Genomic DNA, 12,972 nt, shown 5'->3' on the forward strand with positions numbered 1-12,972 from the left:
TGATTTCTTTTATGTGGGAGGAAGCGGGGGGAGGGTCTTATTCTGGGGGGAGGAATGATGGGGTTGGCGTGGGTCGCGTCTCACTGTCGGAATGAAAAGAGATGGGGATCTGGGGGGTGGCGTGTGTCTCAGCAAGGTAGGATGCTGCGCTTGTAATCAGATGGTTGTTTGTTCGGATCTCAGGGTCTTTGCCCCCAATTATGCCAGGGACTGGTAGATCCTACTTTCTCAATTTTATGCCACTTTGGATAAAAGCAACTGATAAACACATCACTGCACAGAGGGATGTGATCAGTCAGAGCTGTCACAGAAAGTAGAATGTTCATTTTAATTCGATTGACATTAAAATGCAGCGCGAACAGCTTTTCAAAGCAGCCCGGTGATAAAGTGGTTCTTCCACAAAATAAAAGGCCAAACTACAAAGGAATAAGCCTCAGGCTGGCCTTTGGTGATAGACCATACATTAAAAAAAAAAAACAAAGGATTATTCCTGGCCCAGCAGGCGCTGCAGGAGCTCACGCAGACCCGGCTTCAGAAACATCGTCTCTCTCAGCTGGAAACGCCTCGATCTCTTTAACAATCCTCTCCGCAACGCTCTTGCTGTTGGCTGCCACCACCCTCCTGGACATCAGATCCAGTGGCCCTCCTGGGGAACAGGTCAGCCTCAGGTTTCAAACTCTGCATCACTGCTTGTACACTAAATAGTGTTCTGACCCCGGCTCTGTCCCACCTTCCACGTCCATGAGGACACCCCCGGCCTCGCTCACGATGACGGCGCCAGCCGAGATATCCCAGCAGTGGATCCCGATCTCATAGTAGGCCTCCGCAGCACCGGCAGCTACCAGGCACATGTTGATGGCCGCTGACCCGGCGCAGCGTATCCTGGGGGTGAATTTTTCCGGTTCAATCTACCAGTTGCGTACAAGGACGTCGCGGGAGATGCAGGAAATGCCATTCATCAGGTAGGGACATAGTGCTCAGACACCTACCCATGAACAGGAATGCACAGGATCTTCTGCATGCTGGAGAAGATGTGGCGGACCACCTCTGCATCTCTGCTGGAGCCCAGTTCGGTGATGATAAGCGACTGTTTGATATCTGCAACCCAGAATGCACTGCTGCACTATAACAAGCTGTAATGTCTCGTTCACTACAGTCCCGAGCTGCTGATGGCTGATTTCAGACTGGGGGAGGGGGCATGTTTGACCCCTACCTGTCTGGCCTGACACCTGCAACTGCTTCCCATTGCAAAAGGCACCTTTTCCTCTCTTTCCCGTGTACATTTTGTCTTCTATACAGCTGTAAACCACACCAAACTCCAACTGCAAGAAAAGAAAAGCTGCTATCATGTTCTTCACATTTAACATCCTTTAAAAAAAATATCTGCCATAAAACACTGATACAAAACATGAAATATTACTTCATAATGTCCAATTCGAATGGCTAACACACCAAGAGGCAGCAGACACATTTAATCAGGGCATCTTATTACTCAAACTAGTTCTGCCTATTTTGGTAGCAGTTTTTAACCTTCACAAAGAAAAAAAACAAAATTTTGCAGCCATATAAAAAGTAGATCCTTCCCATCCCTTGTAGTAACCAATAAGAATTCTTATCACACAAATACCATCTCACCTCTTTGTTGACTGCAAACCCAATGGATACAGCCACAAATGGGAACCTGAAACAGAGGAAAGGTATTTTCCCTCCACTTTCTGCGTCGTCTATTTGCGTTTAAAGTGTGGTACGTAGGAGAAACACCATCACCAAAATAAAAGACATGATGTACAAAGTGACCTGAAACATTCCCTCTATGTGTGGTATGGGCAATGGGAATCATACCTATGTATAAAGTTGGTGGTCCCATCCAGGGGGTCGATAATCCAGGTGGGATTGTCTGTTAGGATACAGGGCTGACCGGCAGACACCGACTCCTCTCCAATTAAACTGGAAACACAGGTTAACAGGGCAGGGCAATTGCAGGCACTGTCATTCACAGCCTGTGGGCGACACCTGTTTTTTGTCCCTTACAGCTCACACTTCTGGTTTGCAGTGAGTCATCTCCAGGTGCTCCGTCATACTATGAGGCCTCACCTATGTGTGGGAAATTTCTCCATTATGGATGCCATGATGAGCTCCTCCACCTTCTGGTCTGTCGCGGTGACCAAGTCCGCAGGGGAGCTCTTGCACATGACCGTCATCTCGCCCTGAAGGTGATCCCTGATCACCTGCCACGGGACAGGAGTGACACGCGGGTGTCAACACAAACTCCACGTGGACCAGCCAGCCTCCTCGCACGCTATCTGAGCTGTGGGCATGCGTGCAGATGGGAGGTCACTTTAAAGACACACCGGCATACTGCTAAAACACCCCCAGCCCCCTCTCTACTTACCGCTCCTGCCTTCCTAGCAATGGCGACAGCATGGTCCATTGCGTCCTGCCAAAGATCAGCCATGCTGCCGATGACCCTGTGGCCAAATGGTACAACACATTAATGACAGGGTTAGAAACGCATGTACAGTAGTAAGTGAAAAAAAAAAATCACACAGACTTCCTACTCCGCTGATTCAAAACTTACCCAGAAATCTCATAGAAATGAACTTAAAATAAAACCATCACACACACCCACACCTGCCGCGGTTGTTTGAATGGGAAATTGGCTGGATTTCTTTTAAGGAGCTATAATGCAAATCTGTGCACCTGCACTACAAATAAAAACCGAAAGAGTTGCGCTGGGAAAAGCTCGCAGACCTCGATTCACATAATCGTAAAACTATGATGTACTTGCAAGACCGGCATTTCCGGTGTGATTTCACTGCATGCAATAAAACCGAATAGTAAACGAGGAATAGAAACAGAAATGCAGTGAAATTGCACGGATGAACTTCAGATCAATGATAAGTTACAGCACCTGCACAGTCGTTACTGTACCTGTATTCACACTTGTACAAATCATGACAAATAAAGCGCCATCATTTCATTCCACCGGCCGTTTCCTACCTGATGTCGGCTTCCTGTACTTCGCTCAAAAGATACCCGGAAAGAGGCAGCCGGAGTTGTACAAAGGGGGTGAAGCGTGTGTCTGTACCCGGCGGCAGCACTCCTACGCCGCCCAGGAAAACAGTGAAACACCACCCGCTTCCGGTGTAGCTTTCTGCATGACGTCACAGGACATCTGCCCATGGCAAAGGGGATCACGTGATTGTGGAAGGCGGGGTTAAAATGTATGAAGAGCGGTCATAGAAATGTGAAAACTCTGTATATCTAATCTCTTTAAACTGTGTGGTACACTCAAAATTCATTAAATTACTATTGTCATTAAATTAAGAATTACTGTTTTAGACCTGAGTTATGACGTTCAACAAGGAAAGTTCGAGTCCCATATGTCACATATGTGCGGAGTTTGCATGTCCATGTCGTCGTGGGGTTTCCTCCGGGTACTCTGGTTTCCCCCCACAGTCCAAAAACATGCTGAGGCTGATTGGAGTTGCTAAATTGCCCGTAGGTGTGCATGTGTGAGTGAATGGTGTGTGAGTGTGCCCTGCGATGGGCTGGCCCCCCATCCTGGGTTGTTCCCTGCCTCGTGCCCATTGCTTCCAGGATAGGCTCCGGACCCCCCGCGACCCAGTAGGATAAGCGGTTTGGAAAATGGATGGATGGATGGAATTCAAAATTATCAAGAATCCGGCGTGGGTAACACGGCTGTGTTTGGTGAGGTAGATCTAGAACATTTGCCTGTTCATTGTTCTTGTTGACGAACTTGATTAATAGTTTTCGATGTGGTCAATATGTTAAACATTCACATGATTATGAAAAATCTGGATGTCGGTAGACATTTTTGAATGGTTTGCATGTTGGTATGCAAGCATTAATGACGAGTCAGCCTTTTTTATGCCACGTAGATTCAGCGCAAAAGTTTCCCTTTTCTAAAGGTTTAAACTCAACAGAGTAGTCTGAAGTGGAAAAAATGCAAGAGAACCACCAGGTGGCAGCATACATATTGCGAGTAAAGAGGAGTGTAATAAAAACATTATGTTTTTATTTATTGTCATTAGGCTTGTGGAAAATACGCTATAACCCTCGATATCAGTCCCTCTATCGTCCTCGGGTAGGTCTGGTCATACTAACGGGGACTGGGTTTGGAGAATCCTTTAAGCCACTACATCCAAATTCAACGTGAAAACTCAAAGTAACGAACCAGTATGGTCTGTCCAGAACAATGGAGTAACGGTGCAATTATATACAGAATCTATGTTTTATGTTGTGCTGCCATCTGGTGGTCAAATAGAGATAGCACATGCAAGATCTTGGCAGTTTTCTACTTAAAATGATCTCATGTTTGTGCTACAGTGAAGGAAAAAAATTGAAGTATATAGCTGTTTACTACAAAATAAAACAAATGTTTTATATGCCGCAAAAATATTTGTGGGTGATATTTCCTGAAAAGTCTTCTTTCTATCAATGACACTTCATAAATGTTATACGTATGACTGTCATTTAAAATCCAGACATATTTAAATACTTTGCTTCTGTTTTTCTTCAGTGAACCAGAACAATTATAACATTGTTATTCTTCACGTGTTTATGTATGTGTGTGTAACATGTGCACTTTCAATGCTGATAATTAAGTGTCATTTTGACTCACCTTTTATTAACTTATTAGTTCACTTGCCAACAGTGGACACAAGGTATTAAATACGTGGGATGTTCTTGGTCAAAGTCTGGCAGATCCTTTGGACCACACACTGGGCAGACAACACAACAGCCACAGAGAGAACAGTCTAGAAAGGGATTCAAGACCAGCAGATGGGAATTAATACTTACTAGGGGCCTGGTGGTGATGGCTGATGTCACTGTGAATGATGAATGGCGTTCCCTCATACCACTGTACATGATGAATGGCGTTCACTCATCTCACTGTACAGATTTTAATAATTGGTAATATACTGAACAAAAATATAAACGCAACACTCTTGTTTCTGCTCCCATTTTTCATGAGATGGACTTAAAGACCTACAATTCATTCCAGATACACAATATTACCATTTCTCTCAAACATTTCTCACAAATCAGTCTAAATGTGTGATAGTGAGCACTTCTGCTTTGCTGAGATAATCCATCCCACCTCACAGGTGTGCCACATCAAGATGCTGATCTGACATCATGGGTAGTGCACAGGTGTACCTTATACTGCCCACAATAAAAGGCCACCCTGGAATGTGCAGTTTTTTGCTTTATTGGGGGTCTGGGGACTCAGAACCGGTCAGTATCTGGTGTGACCACCATTTGCCTCATGCAATGCAACACATCTTCTTCGCATAGAGTTTATCAGATTGTCAATTGTGGCCTGTGGAATGTTGGTCCACTCCTCTTCAATGGCTGTGCGAAGTTGTTGGATATTAGTGGGAACTGGTACACGCTGTCGTATACGCCGGTCAAGCACATCCCAAACATGCTCAACGGGTGACATGTCCGGTGAGTATGCTGGCCATGCAAGAACTGGGACATTTTCAGCTTCCAAGAACTGTGTACAGATCCTTGCAACATGGGGCCGTGCATTATCTGTCTGAGTGGCTGGTCTCAGACGATCTTGGAGGTGAACCTGCTGGATGTGGAGGTCCTGGGCTGGTGTGGTTACACGTGGTCTGCGGTTGTGAGGCCGGTTGGATGTACTGCCATATTCTCTGAAACGCCTTTGGAGACGGCTTATGGTTGAGAAATGAACATTCAATGCACGAGCAACAGATCTGGTTGACATTCCTGCTGTCAGCATGCCAATTGCACGCTCCCTCAATGCTTGTGGCATCTGTGGCATTTTGCTGTGAGACAAAACTGCACATTCCAGGGTGGCCTTTTATTGTGGGCAGTATAAGGTACACCTGTGCACTACCCATGATGTCAGATCAGCATCTTGATGTGGCACACCTGTGAGGTGGGATGGATTATCTCAGCAAAGCAGAAGTGCTCACTATCACACATTTAGACTGATTTGTGAGAAATGTTTGAGAGAAATGGTAATATTGTGTATCTGGAATGAATTGTAGATCTTTAAGTCCATCTCATGAAAAATGGGAGCAAAAACAAAAGTGTTGCGTTTATATTTTTGTTCAGTGTATAATATGAGCATTTCCTTTTCAAAACATCAATACATTTCAATTTGATATCCAATCCTTTTCTTAATTTCTTAATTCAATCAGGAAACTCGTTTTCTATTAAAAGGAATGTTTATTTGAGAGGATTCTATGTGACAGCAAATGATCTGGAACACATTTCCAGGCATATTAATTCCCAATACTGACATTTAGTTTTTGGTAAATCTTTCATTCCATCCACATTTTTTAATACTGGCTAACATTTCTCAGACATATCTGAGTTTTTTTTTTCCCCATCAGTAATTAACTGGTCCACTTTAACGGGGTGATTGTCTCAGTGCATAACGATAAACAGACCTTAAAGTTAAAAAGAGAGTCACGGTACAATGGCTTCTGTAGGAGAGACAGACAGCGATGCTGTCAGAAATGTACGTTACAGGTGATGCATCAACAAACATAATCAGCAAGCGAAAAATACAAGAGTGAAATGTAGAAAGATCTCCGAAATCTGCACCCAGATGACTAAGGATAAAACCTGATGATCCCAAAGTTTTGACAGGGAGAACATCTTATATTCATAACCAGAATATGGGAGGAGGGATCACGCTCTCAGTGGAGGCGTCCTGTTGGACAGACACATGATTGACATGCCACATGCACCAGGACTTGCCACACTATCTTTAATTGGCGTTTCATTTACAATATTTATGGGGCTGGAAAAAAAAATTCTGTTATTTTCATTAAGTTTTGACACATTTTGATGCCACTGAATTTTCAGTAATTTGTCCAGCATTCATTTTCCATTCTGAATTTGTATGACTATCAGGTCTAAAGGATCTTTATTTAATAAAAAACAATCAACTTGTCAATGTTTAAAAGTGGAGTATTTAAATATCTCGTGTATATTGATATTTTTAAAGCTGTCTTTTGGTAGTATGTTCAACAAGAGCTCCAACAAAACACTGCACTATAATCAGAGATTATGAGGATTAGGACCAAAACTGACATTCACACTTTACATGCAAGCATTTACGGTCGTTTATGTGTGACTCTGGGTGGAGACTCATACGTCATACTTCTGTTAAAAACTATATGAGCTTCTTGCATCGTGGAGCTGAGCGAGTGAGCGAGCGCGCGAACATTTACAGCCAGGCCACGGCAACGATTGTAATACAAAATACACACACGCATATAAATACTCATGTGTAACAGAACTGGACCCACACAGCATTGTGGGTAAGTGAGTACTGCACACATTTCCCAGTTGTCCTCTGTCTGCCCCGTCAGAAGAAGGCGGGGTTGGTGTGCTCAATGACGCAGCGCTTGCAGTGGCGTTTGACAAAGCACAGCGCCTCTAGTGGCACGTCACAGTCCTGCACGTTGAGCAACTGCAGGTCGAAGCAGTTGGCGGCCACTATCTGAAGGCCGCGGCCGGTGATGCTCTCGCAGGCCTTCAGGCTCAGCCTCTTCAGGTTAAAGCAGTTGAGGGCCAGCAGTTCCAGCCCGGCGTCCGACACTAGGGGACACTTGCCGATGTCCAGTGATTTGAGCCTGGGGCAGTTCTTGGCCAGGTGCTCGAGGCCATGGTCCGTGAGGCCCTCACAGCCGCGGGCATTGAGGTAGCGCAGCTTGCCGCAGTATTTGGCGATGTAGCGCACGCCCACGTCGGTGATGCGGCCGCAGTGCGCCACGCTCAGGTAGCGCAGGCGGCCCTCCAGCTTGGCGATCTCGCGCAGCCCGAAGTCGCTGATGAAGCGGCAGTCGCTGACGCTGAGCTCGCGCACGCCGGGGCAGTAGAGCACCAGGCAGCGCAGGCCCTCGTCGGTGAGGCGCGTGCACCGCCGCAGGTACAGGTGCGTCAGCTGCGTGCAGTGCGCCGCGATGGTATGCAGGCCCTCGTCCTCCAGCGCGAAGCAGTCCGTCATGTCCAGGTAGCGGATGCAGATCTGCTGGCCATGCATGGGGGCCAGCTTGAGGGAGACGTCGCGCGTCAGGCTGATGCAGGTCACCTTGGAGCAGCCTGAGGAAAGGGGGGGCGTCCAGGGCAGCGTTATTAGCATTAACGAAAATTAAAGCTATGCAGGAAAATTTTCGGGAACTGAAATAAAATAAGACACGAAAATATAAATAACTAAACGAAAACTACAAATATTGCTCCTGAAACTGAAATAAAATACAGACAAATGTGAAATACTTTCTATTTCCACATTTAAATACAATGTAGCTATAGTAATGACCATTAATATACCTTGAACGTTGAGCCCTTTTTGGCAACATTAGCGCATAATGTGTGATGTGTATTCATGCAAGAATGGACACATAAAATAACTCAATGTTCAGTCTATTCCTACAAATAAAATTACTAAAACTTCAACTGGAACTAAAACGTATAAAAGCTAAATAGAAATATATATTCAGAATAAAAATAAACACCAAATGAATCTATATTTCAAATAAAAGTTGAAAATAATGTAAAAATTAAAAAACAAGATATAGCAACACTGATCTGGGATGAAGTACTCAGAGCCACCTGGTCAGTCTGACACAGTTACCTGAGACATCCAGGTGCTCCAGGTTTGGACAGCGGGACACCACGTCGAACACGGCCTCGTTGGACACATTGTAGCAGCTGGCCACCTCCAGGCGGCGCAGTTCGGGGCAGCACTGAGCCACTGTGTGTAGGCCGCGGTCTGTCAGCCGCCTGCAGCCGCTGGCTACCACTGCCTCCAACATGAGGCAGACGTTGGGGGTGTCCTGGCAGAGGCGGCGGGTGAGGATGCGCAGAGCGCGGTCGGCGTGCAGGAGCTCCCCCGTCAGGCGGATAGTCCGCCACAGCCGCGGGTCCCACGCCAGGTTGTACCAGCGGCGGCAGACGCGGGCGCATCGGCACAGCTGATTGGTGGGCAGGTGGGAGAAGATGGTCAGGAAGACGTGGTCCGGGAGCAGCTCAATGGGCGGCAGCTGTTCCTTCGTGGGCCGGGGCCAGGCCCGCATACGTGCGTGGGGCAGGCTGCCGGGGGGAGCGTGCACCATGGCGACGGTCTCCCCGGTGACCGAAGAGGAAGAGGTGGAGGAGCCATTGATGATGGCTGACGGCGACAGGGGGGAGGAGCTCGGAGACAGGATGAGGGCGGGGCTGGGCGTGCTCAGCGTCCTCATGCTCAGGTCCGAGTCTGAGGCGGGGAGACAGAAATGCAGTGTTACACATGATCACAGTAATGTCACATCTCCCTGCATTATCATGCGTGTCTGGTTTAATGCTGGAGTCTCCTGAAGCATCACAGGTTTCTGTGGTAACGTGGGCTTTCCCCGGAATATCACACCTTGCGACTAGGACTTGACCTGCTCTGTGAAGAGGTTCTGAAATCCGGCACTCCATCAGAAACAGAGTTCAGAAAGTTACTGGCTCAACATACAGCGCTCCTGAAAAACAGCAGTACAGCCCCAGTATGGATTAACGACTATGCATCTATTGTCCTGTGAGGTTGGAACTCGTTCCATTTTAAAAAGCCTCAGCATGGAGACCATCGAGTTTTGCAGCAACCCCAATGCCAGATACCACAACAGCTAGAAGAACCAGCAGACTAACTGCACACTAATGACACACCCATGCTATTGAGTGACATATAATGACATGTAAGCCAGCATCGTGGTAGGGTGGTAAATGTCCAAAACTCTACTGGGACACCTTCCAGCTGCTACCTTCTCATCGGTGGACTCAGAGCAGCCCTGGAAGAGCACCCATAGCATGCCAAGAAGCTCCATGCAGCCATTTCTGCTTTATACGTATAACCTGTACTGTTTACCCATAATGCCCTGGGGTTGCTTGGTGAACCTCTCAATAACTGCGTCCCTGACCATACAGGCCTAAGCAGCCAACAGGAATGGAAGCCAGAACAAAAAAATCTGACAATGATTACGGTGCATCTGCTCAGCGCCATTTTCCCAACTTCAAACATTTCACAGTTTGCTTCCTGATCCAGATTTTTCGGAGTTGTCATAGCATTTCCAGTTCTTGCGCATGTGTTTACACTGAGCGACGTACGAGCAGATGTCAGGCAGAGCACTTCACATACATCAGTCACCACAGAAGCTTCCTGCCACAGTACTTTATATTTCCATAAAATGCATGCAAACGTTTTAGAAGACTTTGTTTTGGGCTATTTTCCTTAATATTATATTGTCTGAAATATAACGTGAGCCAGAAACGTCTTCGTAATCGCTCTGTTTACACGATCATCCCTTTGTTCGGCTGGTTTTTCTTTGACTTCGCATCCTCTCTTGCAGTGAGACGGACGGCTTGTTCTGTACCCTGCATGATTACCAGCAGCGCAGCCAGCAATTACACAAGCACACCGCTCTCACGTTCCACAAGCGCTAAACACAAACTCCGCGCACAAGTGCTCCAGCTTCTCTGCCCGTTTTCACGCTGCTGCTCTTTACTGCTGCCCAGCAAAGCCGATTCATTTTTATAATGCCTTTATGGCTGCTGGCTACCAGCTTCTCACTGCGAAGTTGGCCTGCCTGATGTTATTTGGGTCTAGACCTGCAGCTGCTGGTGGGGGGGGGGGGGGGGGGTGGAAGGGTCTGGAGGGAGGAGGACAACTTGATTTATCACACACTAAGACCGCAGGCAGGTGCAGCACTGATAAGGTGTTCCCTCAGAGCCTGTGTCACTATGTGGGTCACGGACACTTGGGAGTCATCACTTACATATAAATAAAAACCTACCGAAGGCACGGCAGCCCAGGAACACAGGGGAGAGGCAGGGGGAGCGCGTTCTTGGATGTGCTTGGAGCTCTCCTGGCGTTCCTAATTGCCAAAATAAATCTGCCAGACTGTGGACTTTCTGAGTCACTAATTACTGCAGACCAACACTTGCTGCCCAGCCAAAAGCCACAACCCTGGAGGAGGGAGCGAGGAGGGGCAGCGAGTTCTTCTCAAGATGTTGGAAACTCTTGGTTTCTGCACCCAGCGGCATTAAAGTCACCATGCCTAACGTCCAGGGGCCCAACACCCATATGGTGACATCCAGGGGCCCTGACACCCATATGGTGTCATCCAGGGGCCCAACACCCATATGGTGACATCCAGAGGTCCTGACACCCACATGGTAACACTCAGAGGTTCTGATGTCCAGGCAGTGACACGCAGAGGTCTCAACAGCCACACAATGACACCCAGGGTCCCCGACCCCCATATGCTGACATCCAGAGGCCCTGACACCCACACAGTGATGCCCACACCCTCGACACCCACATTACACATTTCAGTGATTTTTAGATGTCTGTAATCCACAGCCCATTATGTGGGCCTGGAAACCTCTATTTACGGATTTCTTTGGCAGGATTTAAACCTACGTGCCCATGCTGTGATTGGCGATTTTTGAATTCAAATCTAGGTAGGATGAGATGCCTTAGTTGTTGTTTTTCCAAACCTTGACTGCGGTATGCAGCCTAATAAGGTAGAAGGGACTGTCTCACAGTTTATCCTGTTATTTTGAGAAATACCTTGCACCATTTTCTTACTCCCATAACGTTTATTCACAAAATAAGTGAGATCTCTACCTAGTCAATGCAACCTTAAATGTAAACTTTTGAAATGGATTCTGATCAGTTCAAGAAAGACATATGTCAGTGTACTGCCCTGATTTTGCCCCAGAGCACCTATCAACACAGCCATAACTTAGGTTGCTATTGTGTGGGCAAAGCACAGCTATTCAAATATAGATTCAGCATAGCAGGTCTTCAGAGGGCGTGGCAGATCTCCATGGGGGTGTGGCACGTCTTTAGATGGGTGTGTCAGATCTCCGTGGGGGGTATTGCATGTCTTCACAGGGGTGTGGCAGGTGTCCATGGGAGCATTGTATATCTTCACAGGGGTGTGGCAGGTCTCCATGGAGGCATGGTATATCTTCACAGGGGCGTGGCAGGTCTCCATGGAGGCATGGTATATCTTCACAGGGGTGTGGCAGGTCTCCATGGGGGCATTGTATATCTTCACAGGGGCGTGGCAGGTCTCCATGGAGGCATGGTATATCTTCACAGGGGTGTGGCAGGTCTCCATGGAGGCATGGTATATCTTCACAGGGGCGTGGCAGGTCTCCATGGAGGCATGGTATATCTTCACAGGGGTGTGGCAGGTCTCCATGGGGGCATTGTATATCTTCACAGGGGCGTGGCAGGTCTCCATGGAGGCATGGTATATCTTCACAGGGGTGTGGCAGGTCTCCATGGGGATGTGGTATATCTTCACAGGGGCGTGGCAGGTGTCGATGGGGGCATTGTATATCTTCACAGGGGTGTGGCAGGTCTCCATGGAGGCATGGTATATCTTCACAGGGGTGTGGCAGGTCTCCATGGAGGCATGGTATATCTTCACAGGGGTGTGACAGGTGTCCATGGGGGCACTGTATATCTTCACAAGGATGTGGCAGGTCTCCATGGGGACGTGTTATATCTTCACAGGGGCGTGGCAGGTCTCCATGGGGACATTGTATATCTTCACAGGGGTGTGGCAGGTCTCCATAGAGGCATGGTATATCTTCACAGGGGCGTGGCAGGTGTCCATGGGGGCATTGTATATCTTCACAGGGGCGTGGCAGGTCTCCATGGAGGCATGGTATATCTTCACAGGGGTGTGGCAGGTCTCCATGGAGGCATGGTATATCTTCACAGGGGTGTGGCAGGTCTCCATGGAGGCATGGTATATCTTCACAGGGGTGTGGCAGGTCTCCATGGAGGCATGGTATATCTTCACAGGGGTGTGGCAGGTGTCCATGGGGGCGTGGTATATCTTCACAGGAACGTGGCTGAATGACATTGCTTCATTGCTGAATGACATTGCTTCATTGCTGAATGACACTGCACTAACCACTGGA

At 47.5% G+C, this 12,972-nt stretch overlaps 3 protein-coding genes across 5 annotated transcripts in view; all 3 read right to left on the reverse strand.

The window, feature by feature from the left end:
• The window catches only part of inhbab (inhibin subunit beta Ab), a 254,389-nt gene that overhangs the window by 74,808 nt on the left and 166,609 nt on the right, over positions 1 to 12,972 (reverse strand). The gene's annotated exons all lie outside the window — the stretch shown is intronic.
• impa1 (inositol monophosphatase 1) lies at positions 219 to 3,157 on the reverse strand. Of its 3 annotated transcripts, none has more exons than XM_049002159.1 (9): positions 3,001 to 3,157; positions 2,393 to 2,468; positions 2,095 to 2,228; positions 1,843 to 1,947; positions 1,636 to 1,681; positions 1,214 to 1,322; positions 990 to 1,098; positions 731 to 882; positions 219 to 646 (listed from the first exon to the last, which is right to left on the reverse strand). In XM_049002159.1, exons 2-9 carry the CDS (start codon positions 2,453 to 2,455, stop codon positions 516 to 518), a joined length of 849 nt encoding a protein of 282 aa, XP_048858116.1. In that variant the 5' UTR covers positions 2,456 to 2,468; positions 3,001 to 3,157; the 3' UTR covers positions 219 to 515. The 3 variants fall into 3 exon arrangements, with proteins under 3 accessions (XP_048858116.1, XP_048858117.1, XP_048858118.1); XM_049002160.1 differs by lacking the exon at positions 3,001 to 3,157 and adding an exon at positions 2,932 to 2,980; XM_049002161.1 differs by lacking the exon at positions 3,001 to 3,157 and having other exon boundaries at positions 2,095 to 2,308.
• Positions 6,206 to 12,972, reverse strand: part of fbxl7 (F-box and leucine-rich repeat protein 7) — a 40,958-nt gene continuing 34,191 nt past the window's right edge. Inside the window, exons 3-4 of the mRNA XM_049002157.1 lie at positions 8,645 to 9,265; positions 6,206 to 8,112 (exon numbers count right to left, since the gene is read on the reverse strand). Of these exons, the coding sequence (XP_048858114.1) occupies positions 7,376 to 8,112; positions 8,645 to 9,265 (1,358 nt within the window). The 3' untranslated portion in view covers positions 6,206 to 7,375. The remainder of the gene's footprint in view (positions 8,113 to 8,644; positions 9,266 to 12,972) is intronic.

The sequence above is a fragment of the Brienomyrus brachyistius genome, unplaced genomic scaffold, assembly GCF_023856365.1.
Source record: "Brienomyrus brachyistius isolate T26 unplaced genomic scaffold, BBRACH_0.4 scaffold64, whole genome shotgun sequence".
Taxonomy (NCBI): domain Eukaryota; kingdom Metazoa; phylum Chordata; class Actinopteri; order Osteoglossiformes; family Mormyridae; genus Brienomyrus; species Brienomyrus brachyistius.